Source organism: Hesperophylax consimilis, chromosome 5, assembly GCF_061612785.1.
Source record: "Hesperophylax consimilis isolate HC1 chromosome 5, BYU_Hcon_1.0, whole genome shotgun sequence".
In the NCBI taxonomy this organism is placed as follows: domain Eukaryota; kingdom Metazoa; phylum Arthropoda; class Insecta; order Trichoptera; family Limnephilidae; genus Hesperophylax; species Hesperophylax consimilis.
The window spans coordinates 41,775,209-41,797,457 of NC_142840.1; the positions used below are offsets into that span (position 1 = coordinate 41,775,209).

The window sequence follows — 22,249 nt, forward strand, 5'->3', positions numbered from 1 at the left end:
TTGTTCAATGGTGGACTTTTCCGATTGTAATGGGCGATGCATTGGCGTGCATTTAATAAATTCGAAGTGCCACTTGAACTAATTTCTCACAAAGCGCCATTGTCAAAGGTAGTTAGCTCTGTTGTTTATTGTCCCGCCGGAAGCCGACAGAAAAACTATCGTTGATGAAAGCGTTATTCTTTGTGGATTCGGTTTTATTAAAACTTGTTCGAATCAAAGCAAAAAACAAAATGAGGACTAAATGCTTCCATTGACTACTTACGTTGAGTTTTAATCAAATTACATTGGAAAATGAACAGGACAATGGGGAAAAAGAGATAATACAAAGCAAAGTGCGGAATGACTTAGTTTTAACTTATTAGTGCCACGTTTCTAGGAAACTTGATGAATGTGTGAATATTTTTCCAGTGGTTCTCAACATGCGGCTTGGTAGATGCAGCATGTGCCCGGAGTTGGTTTTAGCGGCCGCAGCTATTCTGATAATGCCGCTCCCCGCTTCGCCAGCGCAGATGAATGACCACAAGAATATTTCGGAGTTGCTGGATGGATTACTGAGGGGATATGACAACAGTGTTAGACCTGATTTTGGAGGTAAGGAAAATATCAACTTGTTCTGTACCCCTTTCTTTAAAATTGAATTTCTAAAAAATATGCATTTACTAATAGTGCGCGTCTACTCATTTATTTATATTATGTATATATTATTTTATCTACCCGGTAAGCTCGACACCGTCTTTCTTGATGAAGAATTGAAAAATATTTAAAAAATCAACATGGCGTCTTGTCTCGTTTCATGGCAGTTAAGTGAATATTTCAATAATCGTAGATAAAATAAGGTTTGTAGCTAAAAATATTGACCAATAAGTTCATACAGGGAAGGCCGGACAGATTTTTGCATTATTTTATGAATTATACGTCTTCATTATAACTATAGTTGAGATTATGAATTTTTGTTATTATTTCATAAAGCGCATCATTTTTTTAAGCCAGAGTCAAACAAAAGCCGGTAAAAATATGTTTTTTTTGTCCCCGCATTATTATACACAGAAACCAAGATGAATAAGCACCTCTCTTTATCAAATGACAGACATTAAAAAATAAAACAAGAAAAAAATCTTACGAAATTTTTATTTTACTTTTTCATAATATTTATCAATGTTTTAAATTCATCTACTTTAATTTCTTTTTTGTTATTTGTTTTGGGGTTTTATGCCGTGTTGCGCTAACTCCTTCTTCCGCAACACGGTATAACACCCCAAAAACAAATAACAAAAATACTTTTGGCCGTGAAAATCTTAAATCATATTTCACTTTTATTGTCGTGAATGAATGAATGCAAATCCAGGAAGTAGAAATTAAGGTGGCAATCACCTATACAAACGAGGCCATGAAAGCATTTCTCTGAAATCAGATGATATTACAGCAGTTCATATACGAAATAAATGTCAGTCCTACCCGATCAGAATTTGGCGAGGTTGGTAGAGTTTCAATCCTCTGTCAAACCAAAATCATAAAAAAGTACATTTTAAGATACATTTAAAAAATTAAATTACATTGAAAAATTTGTTGGTATGAGCTTGTTTTTTTTTTTCAAAAAGTTTATTTATAAACAAGTTCTAGTGTGTAAAATTGTTCATGAGTACTTTTTTTATTATAAAGTAATTTTACTAAAATGGATTTCTACAAATTAGACTTGTTAACAATAAAAAAAATTAATTATTTTTAAAAAATGTGTTGAAATTTTTTTAAATGGTGTGAGATCTCTCTATGTGTTTACTAGTAGGTACCTAATTGCATTTAAGGAGATATGTTAGTTTTGATACATCATTACATTTAAAGAGACATGTAAGTATCGATATAGCATTACATTTAAAGAGAAATGTTAGTTTTGATATAGCATTACATTTTTAAATGTCTTCCGAAAGCTTTGAATCGAGTGAACTGAATTACCGATTTTCAGTAGACTCTCTTTAAATTGATAGATACTCCGTGCACATATAGAAATATGTTTCAACGATCGACTCCCGCAGGGATGTATCTTCGCCAAACCAAACACGACATTGCAAATATTGCCAAGTGACTGGTGTGCTGACTGCACTTTGGGAAAAATAAACACAAACGTGTATATTTTGCACATCACTGTAGTATTGACACGGAAGACATGATTGAAAATGGAGCGCTGACGGGATATTATTTAATATCTTCTAATGAATAATATTATACAATAACTTATTTTCGTTACGTCCTAGTTGCAAACATCTTGTAGAATTACAAATTGTTTTTAAAAGTACGACATTGTCATGGACAAACCAAAAAAGTCTAATATCCTCTCATTGTATTTATAACTAAAAGAATTGGGATAGCGAAATATTAGTCAATGGACTGCAGATGGAGAAGAGGCATTTGAAAATCGTTCACACTCTTTTATAGTATTTTTTTAATGAAAGAAAGACAAACATTCCCGGGTTACGAATAACCTGACAACATTTGAAAATCAGCTATTGCCACAACAGTAAGCTGAAAATATTACTCGTGTCAAGACGGGGGACTAGCCAGCCAAGGAAATTAACTCACGACGCCTGGGTGGGAACTACTCGCGATGCCAACTCAGCCACTTTACTTGTTATATCTTTACTTATTGCTCTTTCATACTAGACGCCAGTCGCATATGATCGTTACAAACAGTCCTTAATGTTTACGTTAAAATCATCGGTAGTAATGAATAACACGTTTGAAAATAAAATGTTACACGATATCTTTTTTATTTGTAAATGAATCAATTCTTTTTTCGTATGGTGGGGGGTCAGAGGGGGAAATCTAGGTCTGCGATCCATTCTAGGGCCTCAGGCGTCGCCATGTGAACCTCACGAATCCCGCCGGGGAATGACTGGAGCGGGCATTCGTTGACCACATGATTGATGTATCAATTATTTTCGTTATGAGCTTACTTTCAAATGTTGTAATTTTTTCAATAATAAAGTAAAAACTTCAAGTCAATCCAATTACTTACATCCGATCGGTTTAAAAAAAATAACAAACGCTGATATTAATTTCAATTACAAAAGAAATCATTGTATTAGAGTGACAATTTCTTTTGATGGTTAAATTCGGTACCTACCGGTAGGTACCGAATTATATATTGAATGTATATACCTTCAATATATAATTTATATAAAACCGAGCGATTTTCCACGAAAGTATATATTATATATTTTTAATTTAAATGTAATTTTTTCTGCATAGTTCCATATTAATTTGATGTTATAAGTCAATATAAAATAAAAACAACGAGTCTACCATGTATAATCTATTAGAAATATCGCATTACTTTTAAAAACATAATAAGCAACCATTTTTCTTCTGAAAACCCCCAGCTTCAAATGGATTGATTACATCTTTATTTGGCTTCATGCCATACCTAAAACCCAAATAAAGCAACACACAGTTTTAATAGATTATGATAAATTAACTTAAAAAATTTTATTGCTTTATTTTTACGAATTAGACAATGTAATACATCATTTTCAAATTCTCAGCATAAAGTTCGTAAAAATCAAAATAATTAGTTCACAAATAATAATAATTAAAGAATTGTGGAAAGTGTTGAGCGGATACAATAGTTAGTTCACAAAAAATTAATAATTAAAGAATTGTGGAAAGTGTTGAGCGGGTACAATAGTTAATTCACAAATAATAATAATTAAAGAATTGTGGAAAGTGTTGAGCGGGTACAATAGTTAGTTCACAAATAATAATAATTAAAGAATTGTGGAAAGTGTTGAGCGGGTGCAATAGTTAGTTCACAAATAATAATAATTAAAGAATTGTGGAAAGTGTTGAGCGGGTACAATAGTTAGTTCACAAATAATAATAATTAAAGAATTGTGGAAAGTGTTGAGCGGGTACAATAGTTAGTTCACAAATAATAATAATTAAAGAATTGTGGAAAGTGTTGAGCGGGTGCAATAGTTAGTTCACAAATGATAATAATGAATGAGTTGTGGAAAGTATTTGAATAGAGCGGTATTTTCGGATTTACGAGTTCAATTGTTAGTTCACAAACAATAATAACGAAGGATTTGTAAAAAGAGTGGTGCGGGTATTTTCAGACTTATACGAGTCAATATTTAGCTCTCAAATAATATTAATAAAGGAGTTGTAGAAAGAGTGCAGCGGCATTTTCGGACTATGAGTACAATGTTCTTCTAATATCTTTGAGTACAATAGTTAGTTCACGAATAATAATAATGAAGGAGTTGTAGAAAGAGCGGAGCGGTATTTTCGGACTAAAGAGTGCAATAGTTAGTTTATAAATAATAGTAATTAAGGCGTTGTGAAAAGAGTGTAGTGGTACTTTTGTACTTGACGAGTACGATAAACGATAGTCGATTAAATTAATGAATTTTTAATTTATTTATCTTGATAAAATATAATACAAATCATTTTTCAATGACTGTTTAACTGGAAAATGGGCGTGTAATTAAATACAAACTTACAGTATTTTGATCACATTTGAAATCACCTACGTGGCAAACGCGTTCATGCAGACTTTTTAATGAATAACACTTTAAAACAAATTCAAATCAAAATACTTGCCTTGTAAGATTGTCTTCAAGAGATGTGAAAATAACATTCTCTTCAAACACTGATGTATAATGTATTCATATCCCAACTAAACCAAACTCCATAAAATGTAATGATACATTATGGATTATCTCTTTTTGTAAATATATATATATTATTTAATACCTATAGGTACTGCTTATTTGTTAAATATATAATTGCTTTAGTAAATTTAACATGTATCATTTAACATGTATAAATTTAACATTTATAATCGTATCGTTAACTGTTTATTTCCCTAAAATAAAATAAATTAACAAAAAATACCAATTAATTAACTAACTCAAAGTGTATTAAAAAATACAGAGCAAATAGCAGACAGCAGACCATCCTCGTGAAAAATAGCAGGCATATTTTCTCAGCGCTTAATAGAAAATTCTCGAATAAAAATAAACCACTTCAATCAGCATCGCATCTGGATCAGCAAAACCAAACATCTCGGTGTTTTCGTAGCGCACTTATTCCTCGTCACGATCTGTGAACGTTTGCTTACCGTCCCTGGAAAAACTAGCACCGCCCGCGCCCCTTGGGAACCGAGCTACGTCACTGCAGACTACACCTATTTCCACTCTGTCCGTTTCCAACGATATCTTTTCGCTTTTATAATGGCCTGGGTATCTAGCACAGTTGATCGATAAAGGATTTGTCAATGATGTCGATAAATTGTCACCGTTCCCGAGCACGATTGCAATACAGTAACTCGCTAACGTACAAACAACAGTTTACGTCACATTAATTATAAACACTAACCTACTAAAAAATTAGTTTTAAATTTTACACAACTGATAAACAGCCCTCAGTCGTTATGAACTGTGAATTGCTCGTGGACAGTCTGCAGTCTTGCTCGGGTACGATGACAAGTTACCGACATTAAAGATAAAATCTTTATCGATCGATAGATATCATATCTTCATCCATAGAGTATGGCAATGTAGATTATGGACCTAAAAAGCCCTGTACGGAGCAATTCAGAGCAATTAAGAGCAATTTGAAGCCGCGGGGTGAGGAAAAAACGCATGGAAAATTGAAAAGTCTACATAATTTTTTATGATGTTTCCCATTTTTTTGTCTAATTGAATAGCCTCAATCCCAAATCAAAAGCCGTTATAACTGCATTAACAACACGAAAATTAAATAATTGTAGTTCATTATGCACAACTTTGCATATAAATCAGTTTAAAAGTTAGTCATACAAGATGGCTGCCAGGCAATTTCCCCTCGCCCTAGATTTGGCTTCAATACCATGCATACAAAATCGCACTAATGCTCTGTCCAGGGCTTTTTAGGTCCAAAGATGTAAATAGCCTAGTAAGGAAGAGCAAGAGGCAGTATTAATTCCCATATTTCCCGACATCAAAATAACTACTAATAAACCAAAAAAATCTGCACTTCAGCATACAAGGACATATTATTATGGTAGTACTTAAACGCGTGGAAAAGTTTATTTTTTAATGTGTTTTATTATATCTCTATTTTTCAGGCCCACCTGCAATAATTGAGGTCGATATTATGGTCAGAAGTATGGGGCCAATATCTGAAGTTGATATGGTAAGTTATTCCGTCACAGTAATTATTACAAAAGTACGCAATTTATTTGTGACTATAAATTTTTTTTAGTCCCAGAGAGAGGTCGCACGTGACGATATTATTCTAGTATCTTCTGTCTTTTTCGTTTTCATACAAGACGTGTGAGAAGGAAGAACACGATCGTGGATGATGTACATACGACCTTTCTCTGAGCTACTGTACACCAATAATGAACACTTACATTATATAAAAAGAAAAATAAGATAATATTCTAATGTAATAAATGTTTATGTATTATAAAACAGATGTTTGAAAAAAGAAGAAAAATAAAGACTGTTGTATCTAGAAAAAAAACTAATAAGTAATGGCAAAATACCAACGCTGTAATTAATAATAACGCTGAATTTAAATAATAATACTTGAAATGGTAAAATAAATCAAAGTATAATATAAATATCAAGTATGGCCGTACATGCATACAGTCATTAATATACGTGTAAAAAAAACAAATAAACTAAGGAGTATGTGATTTAAACGTTGGAAGATATACAGGGAAGACTTTTTTAAAGCCAATAAATAATACAAGTTAATAACTAGCAAATAGGTCTGAAATTAGTTGCCTTTTGAAACTAACGAAATTATTAACACCAAATATATCAATAGGTTCACAGTGTTTTTTTGCGCGGTGATGAATTTTTGGAATTAGTGAATAAATAGAGTAGTTGGTCTTGAGGTTATTGTTACATTTTAAAGTATCTTTGCTTCGAGTTTGTCTAGCAGGTACGTACCTGTACTATATATGTTCATATTAATTAATTCCAATAATTCAGGCCTGTGAATTACAGATTTGATCATTTTGAATAAAAATAATATATCAGTTAAAACTCTTCAATCTGATAGTTTGAGGAGTCTGGTTTCGGTACGTAAGTTATTATAATTTGTAAGTTCAATGGGAATATTCATTTTAAAATTAATTTATTTTGTACCTGTTCCAAGGCTTGAGAATGGACTTTGTAGAATGGTGACCATATTGTTGAATTATATTCTAATTTACTTCGAACTAATGAGCAATATACCTAGATGTTTTAAATTTAACACATTTTTAAACTTTCCCCCATTTCCAAAATAAAACCGAGCATCCCCATCGCCTCGCTTGTAGTTTCATCGGTGTGTAAGTTAAACTGTTGACTTTCGGGGAATAAGACACCGAGATTTCGAATCTGTGACACTCGAAGAAGATAAGCGCCATTAATTAAATAAGAAAAACGAAGAGGATTTTTACCTTTGCACAAACTAATAATAATCTGGCATTTACTAATATTTAGTTGCAAATCATTTTCTGAACACCAAGCAATTAGTTTATTCAGGTTCAACTGCAAAATGGCGCGATCAGTATCGTCTTTATTTATTCTGTAGATCTTCAGGTCATCGGCAAATAACAGAACTTTGCCTTTGCTAAAAATATTTACTATGTCATTGATGAAAAAACAAAATAATATTGGGCCCAAATGAGATCCTTGAATGCCGTAAATTTGTAAGAAATGAATGAATCCACCTTTACTTTTATTGGAGTTTGATATGATGCGTTAAAGGCATTAACGATGTCATTAGTGTACAATATTAAATTGGAAAGCTTTGATCTTTCTTTAATAAATCCATGTTGAAGGGGTGAGATTACTCGTTTAAATTGAGATATCAACTTGTCCAGTACTTCAATTGTCCAGGCAAAGAAGACATTATGCATATTGGCCTATAATTGGTTACTTCGCTCTTATTTCCTTTTTTAAAAATAGGCGTCAAATAACTTCCAAAGGTCAGGAAACACACCTGATGAGAGTGACTTCATAAATAACTTATGTATGGGATGTGACAATGAATGCATACAATTAACTAGGAATCTAGGTGGAACTTTATCGGGTCCTGCCAAGACTAGACCAGACCAGACTCTTTATCTTAGATATAACGTCATCTATTGTTACTGTACAGTCAGTAATGAGTGAGATTAAGAAAGTTTTGCACATGCAGAGCGAATTAACGAAGAAATGAGTATTAGGAATATGCGAAGCGAGCGTGAGTGGTAAAAAAGTCAGGAACGCAGGAGGAAGGTATGGTACGATCAAGTGAACCAAATACACAAGTCGGGCCTTGTCAAGAATCAGAATAACAGAAGCGTATATATGTGAGACGATGTATGAATGTGAATGATGCCAGGCGTGTGCGCCAAGACCTAATTGTTTTGTGTTTCATCCTCTGTGCCTAAACGGTTTGGTGGTTAGTTAAAAAGTTAAGTACTCTAAATACATTTTATGTTTGTTTGTCCTTGGTGTTATTTATTATGAAAGGCGTCTTATTTTCTTTGAAGAATCTGACATTTTGTAGAATAGTTATTGATAGAGTCTATGTAAAGAAAGATAATTACTTTGTCAGAACGCTTTTATACTAATTATCAATTACGTGCCATTGAAAGCATGTGATCGATGTATTTTGTCAAGTCATTCACATGATACGTGTTTCGGGGAATAATAATTTGGAAATTATTAATAACAGACTACGGCTTGCCGCCTATTTTGCAAAACAAATAATAATAATGAATTTCACAAGCCGTATGATGATATTCCTGTGACTGCCTGAGATATTGTGTGCTTCGTTATACTTGTAGGATATTTGTTCATCATTTCACCTAGTTTATTAAAATATACATATTGCTAATGGTAAAACTTCGTTGATTACTTTTTAAGAGCTTTAATGGAGTTTTGTTAATATTCAGACTACGAAAGCATATTTTAATAATAATACATGTTCATGCGATTTGAAGGTAAATCCACTAGCTAGTGCTAAAGGGTAAACACACTGGGGCGACGTACGCTACGTAAGCAACGCATTAAGATATCTGGACTAATTACAATCCGTACATTTTCTATGGAAATAGATACTTTAGAAACACACTTGTCATACGCAACCCACGCTTCCGTCTCTGCACCGCTGGGCTGTCCAGATGATGCTTTTAAATATTTGGTCTGTGTCGGTTAGTTTATGGTTTTTGAGTATTACCTTTAATATCGTTTTCTGTGCGATTTCTATTTGAGCGGTAGCTGCGTTTGTTGCTCCTCCCCAAGCAATTATTCCATATTTTATTATTGATTGGCATAGTGCATAATATATTGTTTTCAATTGTTTTATTTTATATATGTTTCTTATATTTAGGAAAATGTGTATTGTTCTGAGGAGTCTATTTGTGATTTGTTTGATGTGATGTGTCCATCTAAGATTATGGTCAATTACGATTCCTAGATACTTTATTTGTTCTGTTTTTTCTAGAGGGGGGCAATCGCAGATGTTGGTGTTTATGCATTCGTGTATTTTTATGGTGTTTGTATTGTTTTTTGGCTGTCCTGTGTTGGTTATGCTGTAGGTTGTGAATTTTGTTTTCGATATGTTTAGTGTGAGTGTATTTGAGTCCAACCATTTTTTCACTTGCGTGATTCCTAGATTCGCTATGTTATAAACCTTATTCCAATCCTTAGATTTAAATAGTAAAACTGTGTCGTCTGCGTAACTAATTATTTCTCCATCTATTTCCATGCTGCAAAGTTCATTTATGTAAATTGTGAAAAGAACGGGCCCTAGTATACTTCCTTGTGGAACTCCGTGTGTAATCGGCAGTGGTTTGCTAGTATAGTTATTAATTTTGACTTGTTGTGTTCTGTCGCTCATGTAACTTTTTAATAGTTGTAGTTCTTTGTCTTTGATACCTATATTTTCTAATTTTTTAAAAAGTGTTTTGTGGCATATTGAATCAAAGGCTTTAGCCAAATCTAGATATATCGCTATGCATTTAAATATAATACCATATTATGAATACGAACCAAATTCATTTTTAGAAAACGAATTTTATAAAATATATTATGATAAAACTATACTAACAGACCGAACGATTAGTCATAATAGACCCGATATTGTTTTACATGACAAAATTTAAAAAAATAACTTATTTCATTGATGTCGCTATTCCAAATTTCTGTAATATTCAAAAAAACTGTTTCTGAAAAAATAAGAAAATACACAGATTTAGGAAATGCAATTAAAAGAATTTGGCATTCTCAGACTATAAAAATATTATCATTTGATATTTCGGCTACTGGAATTTTACCTAGTTCATCAAACTAAAATTAAATGTTAGTAAGACCAAATGCATGAATACGCACCACGAACTAAAGCTTTATATTAATGAAGAAATTATCATAAAAGTGGAAAAAATTAAATATTTAGGCGTCATTATAGACTCAAAGCTGTACTTTTCAAATAATGCAGACTATACAAAAAAAAAAACATTCCTTGTCAGAATACGAAACAAAGTAAATAAAGAAACTTGTCAGATAATATATAATACAATTATACCACCACATTTTAATTACTGTTTAAGTATTCTTTTTCTTCTGCAAAATAAAGCAATGCGAATAATACTCAACCGCAACATATACACACGGATAAGAGACAAGTTAAATGAGCTAAACTTTATGACGGTAAAACAATCTATATATTTTAATTTATACATAAAATTAAAATAGGGATGATGTCTAAGGAACTGAATAGAAAAATAAATTACAACCACGAGATACACGGACACGGGACGAGAAATGCAAGGAAAATCAGATTGCCAACAAGAAAAAAATCAGGCACCCAGAAATCTCTCATGTACCAGGCCTTCTAACTGTATAACAAAATCCCGAAGGAAGTTACTGAGATTGAGACGATGGTTAAGTTTAAAGAGAAATTGAGAATATATATTTTCATCAAACATTGATGTTTTTTCCATTTTTTTATAATATGTAATGTATACTTACATTTAAATATTTAAAGATCCATTGTTTGCCAATAACTCAATGTTTTTGTTGTTATATGTTTCTAAAACTATTTGCTAACACGACGATGTGAGCTAACTTAAGATTAATAAATAAATAAATTTATCTACATATTATTTTCATTAGTAGCTGAACAAACGATAGTTAACTTTATATTCAAATCAATTATTTTATTTTATTATTTCTCTTCGCTTCACTTTTTGGTTATTTTATATACAAAATATATATGTACCACCATAAAACAAAATAAAAACAACGAAAAAATAGAACTTCAAATTTTGATAAAAAAATTTCGTATTTTTACAAAACATTATGTAGGATTAATTTTATACTTTTTTGCTATTTTTTCTAAAATATGCAATGCAACCAATAGTTGCCAACCTTTATGTTTTAATCCTTTATTTTTAAGTATAGTACCTATATTTATCTTATTGTGTTAGTAATAGTAAAGTTTGGTAAACAAACATTAACTAATTTTAAGTTTTAATCTATTTTTATTTTATTTTTCTTTCTCTCCCTTTTTTTTCTAATTTTCAATCCTTAGTTTTATAAAATGTGTATTCTATTTAATCTAAATTCTGTCTGAAACGGGAATTCCTTCAAGTTGGACAGTCTGTTACTACTATATAAATATATCCTGTAACAAATAAACATTAGTGCATTGAAAATATTAGATACAGGTGCACCTGTTCCTTTTGACGATGACCGGCGAGAGGTGTCAAAGTGTCACGTGACCAAGTCAGTTCAATCAATCAACGACAGTTCACAAATAATAATGGTTACTACTGATTTGTCTTGTTTTACCACAGCGCAATAAATAAACAGTGTGATTAAGATTATTTAAATAGTGAAGTTTACTTAACAACAGTATTGACCATGTAATTTAGAGGCCCGTATTGTATAGTATTTTCCGTGGATGCCAACCTAACCAAACCTAACCTAACCTAACCTAACGTCATCATTTACCTGTTTCTACAATATGTACAACTGCTGATGAGTAGTGCATTAAAAAGCTCAGTACACCTTACATGAATGTTATCTTTCACTATTCCTGTAATACATGTTTCGGGTGAAATGCAGATTACGCCAAACTCTGGGAATTGAATAAAAATGCACTTTCTAGATGAGAAAAGTGTGTAGAAACTCATAAAAAAAAGAATTAAGGCGCGGAAGAATAAATTGAGGGAGATACAGCCGATCAAAGTTTAATAAAATTGCACTTCGCGATCTGATATTATGACCATATTCGGACAGTCCGCCGCCATATTTTGTCACTGTTGTGTTGGTAGACCTAATACTAACATCAGCTACATGCGATTGTAGCCGACTTCGTGGGGTAAATTCATAAGGCGCGTAATTATGAAAAACAGAATTAATCCTTAAATCTTTCTTTAATGAGTTTCTACACACTTTTCTCATCTAGAAAGTGCATTTTTATTCAATTCCCAGAGTTTGGCGTAATCTGCATTCCTCCCCATGTTTCACATCAAAATCCTCCATTTTATTGTAATAGACCTGTCTAGTTGGTTTCCTATACTTACTTCGATAATGATATGAATCTGTGAAGATATTTGACTAATTACAATCTATTTTTAACATGTATTCGCAGTTATAGTTGCTAATTTCTTAAATAAAGATATTATTATATTATAACATGAAATTAAATTAGACGAAAAAATTAAAAAGTTTGACTAAGAAAATATTAAATTAATTAATGATAAAGAAAAATTGAAGTGTCGTGTTAGAAAATTATGCTAAAACAATAAATCAGGCAAACTTAAGAAGGGTGGAAAATCAGTAACATTTTGTAAAGTTGAAAAAATCAAAAAGCAACAACTGTTGAATAAAATCTTACATTATTGAGTAACGGTCTCAACATTGCGGTGTATAACCACTTTAACAGTAGGTAAATTCCCCAATCTGATGACTTATATTCTTCTAATCTGGTACTCCTGGTTGTCCAGACCTACTCCATGGACTGCTACTTCCGGCAGACCTGGGTGGACCGGCGGCTGGCCTTCCACGACGAGGCCAAAGAGACGCTCGCCCTCAGTATCTCCATGCTGAAGAAGATCTGGAAGCCAGACACCTACTTCTACAACGGAAAGCAGAGCTATCTTCATACCATAACGACCCCTAATAAGTTTGTGAGGCTTTTCCAGGATGGAAGGGTTCTCTATTCCTCAAGGTATTTACAAATATACATCCTTCAGTAAGTAATCTACTTTTTTAACATTAACTCTACACTAGTTTAGAAAAATATTTTCCCTCAAGGCTTAAGATGTCATCTTTAGAAGGTAATTTTAAAGGAAAGGAAGGAGAGGAAGTTCCAAGACGGAAAAAGGTACGTACGGGGAAGATATCTGGGGGTCAGTATGTCTAGGAGTGACGGTCGACAGGTCAAAGGATCTCCCTCAAACGGCCTCTCCCAATCCGGTGGGCAAACGCATCTGCCGCCAAGATCTGGACAAACCTCACCCCAAAAAACCCGCGTTGCCCTACTAAGTTACCAAGCGTATCTAACCACTTAATGGTACCCGCCCCATCATAAGTCTATTGAATTCTTTAACAATCTGTGTAATTCTGGCATCTTTGGAGGTGAATGCAATACCTGGGTACAATTATGTACTTACTCATTAATCGTATTCGCCAAATGCATTTTCTTCCTCAACACGTCGGAGACTGAATGTGGGGAATTGACTCAGGGCTGTTGGAATTATTTCTAAGTTCATTCTACGGAACATTTCTCTTCTGAAATAAAAAAGGTGTTTTTTTCTTATCATCCCTGAATTTTAAATCGGGCAATATCAATCTGGTAAATATAAATAAATCATGTAGATATTTTTATAATATGTATTTTTTCATGTACTTATATCACATATTTTGAACGGCTTACAAATTATTTTCGTAATTTCCAATTACAATAGTTTTAGAATTAACGTCTGTTTTCCGACGCTAGTTGAAGAAATAACTCATCAAGGAAGAGTGGTCTGGTGTTGGATGGTTCCTTTGGGTTTTATAAATGGAACTTTATTGTAGATTTGAAATCCGTTTACAATAGTTTACCGAGTGTGACGAAATTGGGGTAGGCATTTCTTGAAAGATTTTCCTTGGACGTATCTTGTGTATTTACAATTTAAATGTAATGAATGAAAGTAAATACTGTATTTTAAAGCTGTGTTTTGGAAAAAAAGAGTATGTTTACTGTACACATACCCCTCTATATATATGAATCGCAGTAGGTGGGGAGAATGTGACATGAAGTGAGAATCATTAAAATTTTATTTTTTTATATAAATAGAACGGCGTCATTTGTGCCCGACAGTTTTTACCTAATTTCGAAAGGAGAGGAATAACAATCACGGAATTATAATTCAATTAATGAAATCCGCTATAGTATTTACGGAACATTTAATACATACGCGTGTGAGTTAAGTAGGTACTTGTCGAGAAAAGAAACTCATGTAAAATATCAATCTATCGAAGAAAGCAATATCTTTGTAGCTTAAAATTATAATTTAAATGAAAAATTGCTTTGTTTTAAACCACTTTATTCTACCATTGAACAATTTAAATTAATTAAAATTTAGTTTCTGATATAACTTAATAACCAGAAGGCGTTGGAAATTATGTAAGGTACGTTTTCATCGCAGGCTTCGCGCATATATCCACGTAATAATGCATTATTTTTCGAAATAACATTGAGAATTGGAACCAACAGCCATGGAGTATATTTTATATCAGGTATGCGAGCAATTCCAGTTCGCAGTCGAGGCGAGATGCCTTTGAAAAGTTGAGCCGCTGTTCAAGTCAGCAATAATACAGGACTTCGAATAGAGAGGTGGGCGGGTGTGAGGGCGGGCGTGGAGAGAAGGGGGGAGGAAATTAAAGAGGTCGAGGAAACTCAAGTGGAGTCAACTGACGCAAATAAATATTCAAAGGGTTTTGCACTTTCTGTTTGGATTCAAATTACGATTGTAATACCAAAATCACGCAGCTATATTTTTCAACTCGTAGGTGCTTACCATTTAGTGGAAAACTTGTCACATTCAGAACTGAGGATTTTTTTCTTAGATTAAGTGAAGCTATTGCAGTTTATCTTTGAACTTAACATTTTTTAAACGGCTGGATTATTGTGGCATATATAGTTAAATAAATTAAATATTACATAACAATCGTATCTTTGCAGTGCGTAACTGCTGTAGATATTGTGGAAACCTTTTTATCAGTTTTTCGTTCCTTTTTTGGCCGTCTGTATAGAGCAGTGTAGAAATGTGTAAAAAGACTTAAAAACTAATTTAGAAAGCAGGAAAGTGAAATAATAACATAAAATATGTTATTTGAAAAACTCAATGTTTTTTTTTTTTTTTATTAGGCAATTCACCCTAAAGAGAGTGCTATGTGCCGTTAAAGTTAAGGGAGATGGTTATAATTTTATGGGAAATCTATACGGGAATAGGAAATCTCAAATATTGAAGTCATTCAAGTCTATGAACTTGTATAGAACTGAGAAAATGCGAGAATTGTTGAGAGAAAGTAAATAAGGAATACTAAGGGGAGATTGGTGGGTGATTTTTATAAGTAAACGATAAATGCCTTTGAAGGATGAATGATTTTTACAATGAAAGAAAACGTGATCAAGAGTCTCATTTTCCATGCCGCACTGGCAGAGTGGACTATCTAGGACCCGGATTTTAAACAAATGGGATGCAATGGAGCAATGACCAATTCTCATTCTCGAGATACAGGATATAAATCTTTTGGATTTTTTCTTGCCGTGGAACCAAGGTTTACTTGGAATATGATTTTGTATTCCAGCATAAAAAGCACCAGTTCGGGTTTTCGTATTGGTCCAATTTTCTTCCCAGGAGCTGATCATGTTGGATTTAAGAATTGGGATGACGTCAGAGATAGGAATTCTAAAATCTAAAGGATTAGAGCCAGAAATTGTTCCAAGTTTAGCTAGAGAATCGGTTTTCTCGTTACCCTCAATTCCTAAATGGCCAGGGACCCAAACCAATATTGTCTCGAATTTTAATTCATTTAAAGATTTAAGGGTGTTTCTGATATTATAAATAATATAGTCTTCTGGTTTATGGATATTTGAGGAAATTTTCAACACTGCGCTTAGTGAGTCAGTGCACAGTAAGGCTCGTCGAATATTGAAAAGCTGGATTTGGCTCAAAGCTTGTTCAATTGCGAAGCATTCTGCAGTAAATATGGAAATTTCTTTAGGCAATTTATAAGACAAATCTAAATCGAATTCGGGAATGTGTACCGCAGCTCCACAATCTTTGTTATCAGACTTAGAACCATCTGTGTAAATGAGAGAAAATTCTGGAAACTTAGAAGATGTAATGTTTTTAAATTTTTCCTCAACATTTTGATTAGATGAGGTTAAAATATCAGTTCGGAAGTCTGAAGTAATAACGTTGGGGATATAATTGATAGAATCAAATAGGATGGTGAAAATAGGAAGGATAGGATCTTTTTGTAGATTTTGGAGGGAAGAAGACAGAGATTTGAATGAAAGAAAACTTTTTAGAAGGAGAGGAAGTCGATTTTTATCTGTCGATCTTTTTTCGTTATTTAAGTAATTGAACAAATAATCAAGGCTTTGTTCTAAAGGGTGACGCGATATAGAAAAAGATTTAAAAATATATTTATCAGCTAGGAATTGTCTCCTTAAAATTAAGGGGGGATCAACACATTCTACCTGGAGAGAATTAATTGGAGAAGATTTCATCGCTCCAATAATTATTCTGAGCGCTTTGGACTGAATTCTTTCAAGTTTTTTGTCCAAATATTTAGGAAGAGGATCAAAAAGAAATGTTCCATAATCCAAATGGCTTCGCACTAGAGCACCATACATTAATTTAAGAGTAGTAGGATGAGATCCCCACCACACTTTGGAAACAGCTCGCATAATATTTAGCCCCTTTTCACACTTAGCCGAAATGTTCTGAATATGCGGTAGCCAGGAAAGTTTATGATCCAAAAGTAGTCCAAGAAATTTAATTTGCTTAACGATTTGAAGAGGGACATTATCAAAGCAGACAGAAAGGGGGGGTATTTTTCTTTTGCGCGTAAAAGCCACTACTTTGGTTTTAGACGTAGCTAAATTCATCCCATTTGTCAACAACCAAACTTTCATATTATGTAAAGCCAAATTCAATTCCTTCGCAGCGCGCGATAGATTTTTGTGTGATAAATATATAAGGAAATCATCAGCAAAATAAAGTCGCTTGATAGATGAAGGAATTACATTGTCTAAATCACTTATATATATATTAAATAATAATGGACTGATTACGGACCCCTGAGGTAACCCCTTCCATAGTTTGCGATTTATCGTTTTTGAGGAAAAGTGGATAATAATGGATCTGTCTGTTAGTAAATTAATAATAAATTGAACTAGTTTTAAGGGAATTTTTATTTTAATTAATTTTTCTTTCAAAATGTTAATTAATACATCGTCGTAAGCTGACGAAAGATCAAGAAATGTGGCCAGAGTGCAAGAATTAAGGGACTGAGATATACGGATGTCTGTTGTTAACACACTTAAATTATCTATGGTTGATTTCTTTTTCCGGAAGCCATATTGATTAGGAGAGATAATTCTGTGATTTTCAACAAACCATTCCAATCTGTTCTTTATCAAGTGTTCTGCTACTTTCATTAAACATGACGAAAGAGCAATAGGACGATAGGATGAGATTTCAGATGGATTTTTGCCAGGTTTTAAAATCGGAAGGATTTTTTGAACTTTCCAGACTTCCGGAATAAATCCCGTTTCGAACATGTAATTAATTAGGGATAAAAAATATTTAACCGACATGTCTGAGAATGCTTTAATGAAACTATATAAGATTCCATCAGGGCCAGGAGAAGAGTCTGGAAGGGAATTGATTACTCGATTTAATTCACTTATTGAGAAAGGAGAGTCCAGCCAGCTAGAGTGAGATGGATAAGAAATAAAGGAAGGCATTTCCTCACATCTGGCAACTGACGGAGGAGCTATCTTATCAGCAAAACCTATAATAATTTCTTCTGGAATATGTTTAGAACGCTGCGGAGTATATGACGAACCGAATTTTTTTAAATTGGACCATACGGATGACTGGGGAGATTCAGGAGACAAGCGTTCACAGAATTTTCGCCATCCAGACCGCTTTTTGTTTTTCAAAACGCGTTTCGCTTCTGCCTGGGCGCGTTTCACAGAAAGGTAATTTTCGAAAGACATACATTTACGGAAAATGGAAATTGCTTCTCTTCTGGATTTAACGACACTAGTGCATTCTTCATCCCACCATGGGGTGGAATGTTTTATCTTAATGTTAACATTACGTTTTTTAATTGTTTTTTCTGCAGCTTTTATTATCATGTTAGGAAATAATTCACATTGTAAACTAGTGTTGACAAGGGAAGACTTAGATGCTTGAACAATGGAGTCTAATTCTGAAGAAAAATTTCTCCAATTCGCGTCTTTCGTTTTAAATTTAAAACTATTGTTTATCGAAAAGGAATGCGTGGAAGATATATGGTGGAAGGTAATTATTATAGGAAAATGGTCACTGGAAAGGGGATCTTTAAGGATGTTCCAAGAACATATGGGAATCACCGAAGATGAGCAAAGAGATAAATCGACTGCACTTTTCCGATGTTGAGGGGCAGTGAAACGAGTTGGAGATCATTTAGTATACATAAATTATAGGTATCCATAAAATCTAATAGATTATGGCCAGAACGGTTTGTTGACTCACTGCCCCAAGAAGGAGAATGAGCATTGAAGTCCCCAAGTATCATATACGGGGGACGAATCTGGGATATAAATGTTGACCATTCGTTTTCAACAAAAAATGTAGAGGGAGGGATATAAGATACAACAGCTGCTACTATCTGAAAATTATTGGAGAGAGTGTGGAAAATAATTTGTTTAAAAGGGATAGAATTATGTATAATAAGAGCAGTGCCACCTTTGCCATCCAGTCTATCATGTCTTAGACAATGATATCCAGGAATATTAAATTGGTATGAGGGTTTTAACCACGTTTCGGAGATGGCAGCAACTGAAATATTATGTTCATCAAGTAACTGTACAAGATCAATTTTGTTGGCGAATAGACTTCTACTATTCCATTGAAGTATTTTGCTCATTTGCGGATACATCGGGAAGGCTATAGAGTAAAGATTTCATATAATCGGCAGCGTTGGACGGTACTTTATTGTTATTTGAAAGGATCGTAATTAATAGGGTAATTAAAGTTTGAATAAAAGAAGAATTTTCAATCGTGACTTTAGGGAAGATATCGGAAGTGGAACAGTTTTTTAAGGCAGTCCCATTGGGAGCCTGGGATTTATTATTCCCATTCGGGTTAAGTAAAAGTTCATTATGTAGTTTTTTATCGAAAGAAGGAATAAATTTTGGATTAGATTTTATCGGTTTGAAAATTGTTTCTTTGTGGGAAGATGATAGAGGGGATTTAGGGGGAGAAAAATGAAAGAGAGAAGCGTTAGACGTTATCTCTGCAAAAGATTTTTTTGTAGGAGCGAATAATTTAGAGGCCTGAAAGTAAGAAATATTGTCTGCAGCCATTGACTGTTTGATATTTCTCTGTCTAGATAACTCTGGACAGGCCACACTAACAGCAGTATGGTTGCCCTTACAATTAATACAAATAGGGTTATTCGTTGTATTTTGACACTGTTCAAAGGGATGATCCTCTCCGCAATGGAAGCAACGAGGAGGGGAACGACAAATAGGTTTTGAATGGCCAAAACGGCAACAGTTGAAACCTTCTATAGTCGGGAATCTGTATATTTCAACGGGAAGAGCGTTATAATAAATAAATACACGGGATGGTAATGTTTGACCTTCGAAAGTAATAACAACGGATTGTGAAGGTTTCCATATAGTGGTGCCGGTGGAAGTATCCTTGAAATTCAAACGACGTGCTTTTAAAACTTTTGGAGTTAATTGAGAGTCATTAAGAGCATCTACTATTTCTGTTTCTGATAGATCGGTTGGGATACCTCTTACTCTGCCCATTCTGGTTAAATTGAATGTAGGTATGAAAGATTTAAATTTATTATTTGAAAGAGAACCTATTTTTTTAACAAAATCATTAGCTAATGTGGCTGATTTAAATTCTATGGATAGTTTGTATCGACCTTCCGGTTTTATTGATCCATTTATAATACCGAGGTTATTGAGTTTTGAGCTAAAAATAAATTTACCAAAATCCAGGGGATGAATTATTTTCCCCTGTTCAGTCCATTGGACATTGACAATAAATGGAGCTGAAGATGAAATAGAATACATAAGCTCAATGGCTTTTGCTTCTGGAGGAATTGTATCATTATAACTTCCATGAGAGATTGGGGCTTCGTTTGATTGTGAAAGAGATTTAATTTTAGGAGGTACATTAAGGCAAAGCGGAGGACGTCGTTTTCGTGAAGGAAGGGTTACAGAAGTCTGGGTATCATCAGTATCGTAGTCGTCTACAATATTAGAAATGGGCTCAGGGTCCGGAGGTCGATTTTCATCTTCCTCCATTTCAACAAATTAAAAAAAAAAAAAACAATTATTATTATTTTAGAAATAATAAATGATAGAAATAATACACGCAACTTCGTCGCAAACCAATAACACAAACAAAAATAATGAATACGAAAAGGTAACAATAAATAAATCTTATCTGTACGCCGCGCCGCCGTCAAAGTAAGCCTTCAAACACAGAGCACTGGTAAACACGACTGCCAAAAACTCAATGTTCACTATCTTTGTCAGCAAGGAATTTTGAAATTTGATTTATTTTCCGATAACTTTATTTGGGGCACGATGAAATTATGGACATTACAAGACTGCTATTATACTTAAATATCAAGATTGATTACATGTACAAAAAGTACTTCTCAGTTGTCAAACGGTTTTGTTGTGCAGTGAAATTATTTACCCTCTAAAATCTACTAAACAGGCGAACAAATGCACCAACAAAATAACAGATAAATCAAAAGAGAAAAGAATAAATTAATTATTTCGTTGTCCTTTAAAACTAATTATGTTTCATCTAATGCCACTGGGGTTCTTACTAGAGGAGAGGCTTATTTTGTCGTACCCAGTAAAAGTACCTGGTATTTTCATGCGGTACTTTGTACTTGTGACAAATCTCCAAAATACCTGGTTGCAAAATACGCACTTTAGTACTGGGACTGAGTATTTACTACTTTCTGTCCCCAGTCTCCAGATAGGTATAAAATACTTGTGAGTATTTTTAACAAGTATTTTTGTACCTGTACTCTCTGTACCTAGTAACGAAAAGTACCCACAGAACTCACCTCTATTATGCAATACTCGGCGGCCGCTGTCGCTAAGAAGAGTGTTAGTACAGTTACAAAATACTCATAAGTATTTTATACTGGGATTGAGTATTTATTACTTTATGTCCCTAGATACTATGATCCTCAGATCGGTATAAAATACTTTTGAGTATTTTGTAACCGGTATTTTTAACAGGTATTTTTTGTACCTGTACTCTATGTACACAGTAACGAAAAGTACTCACAGTACCCACCTCTAGTTACCCACATCACAAACTATCCAATATAACGCTTAGGTATAAAGAGATAGGCAACTTTCATTCAACGCAGTGGCTTGCACAAAGTCTTTAATTAGGGTAGATAGTAGGATAAACAGCGCATTAATTGACATTAAAAAATCTTAAAATTTACTTGGTAAGTTTTCGCTAAGAATGGCTAACCTGCTGGCTCTAGTCGATGATTGATATAAACATACAAATAACCGCTTCATTTATGCATATTAGAAGCCAATTACTGGATAATATATAACATTTCTATAATTCAATGTAAACCAGCATAATGTGAACATCATGTCGATGGTAAAGTTGTGCTAATTAATAGCGATACCAAAGATGGCGCTGATTGCTACGTTTGTTAATTGCACCGAAAGGAATGCGCATTGCGCATACATGTACATTTAGTTTAGAATACAGTACACATTTGAATATGACGTGTGCATCAATTTGCTTACTTTGTTTCTGCTTTTAACACGTTATGGTACTTCGCGCATATTTTTGAAAGTGTTCAATAATTTTTAATATACATCTTTTTTATGAGTATGTTAGGGTAGGCAATGCTTATATGCATGTATCGAATGCACGCTTGTTCCAAGTGTATCCAACGTATAAATTATACATTTTCTCAAGTACCTAGTTGTT

The 22,249-nt window shown here is 33.4% G+C and overlaps 1 protein-coding gene across 1 annotated transcript in view; it reads left to right on the plus strand.

Annotated features, from left to right (window-relative positions):
* The first annotated feature begins 440 nt into the window (after nucleotides 1-440).
* The window catches only part of Grd (gamma-aminobutyric acid type A receptor subunit Grd), a 41,762-nt gene continuing 19,953 nt past the window's right edge, over nucleotides 441-22,249 (plus strand). Inside the window, exons 1-3 of the mRNA XM_089631943.1 lie at nucleotides 441-591; nucleotides 6,104-6,171; nucleotides 12,977-13,200. Of these exons, the coding sequence (XP_089488069.1) occupies nucleotides 441-591; nucleotides 6,104-6,171; nucleotides 12,977-13,200 (443 nt within the window). The remainder of the gene's footprint in view (nucleotides 592-6,103; nucleotides 6,172-12,976; nucleotides 13,201-22,249) is intronic.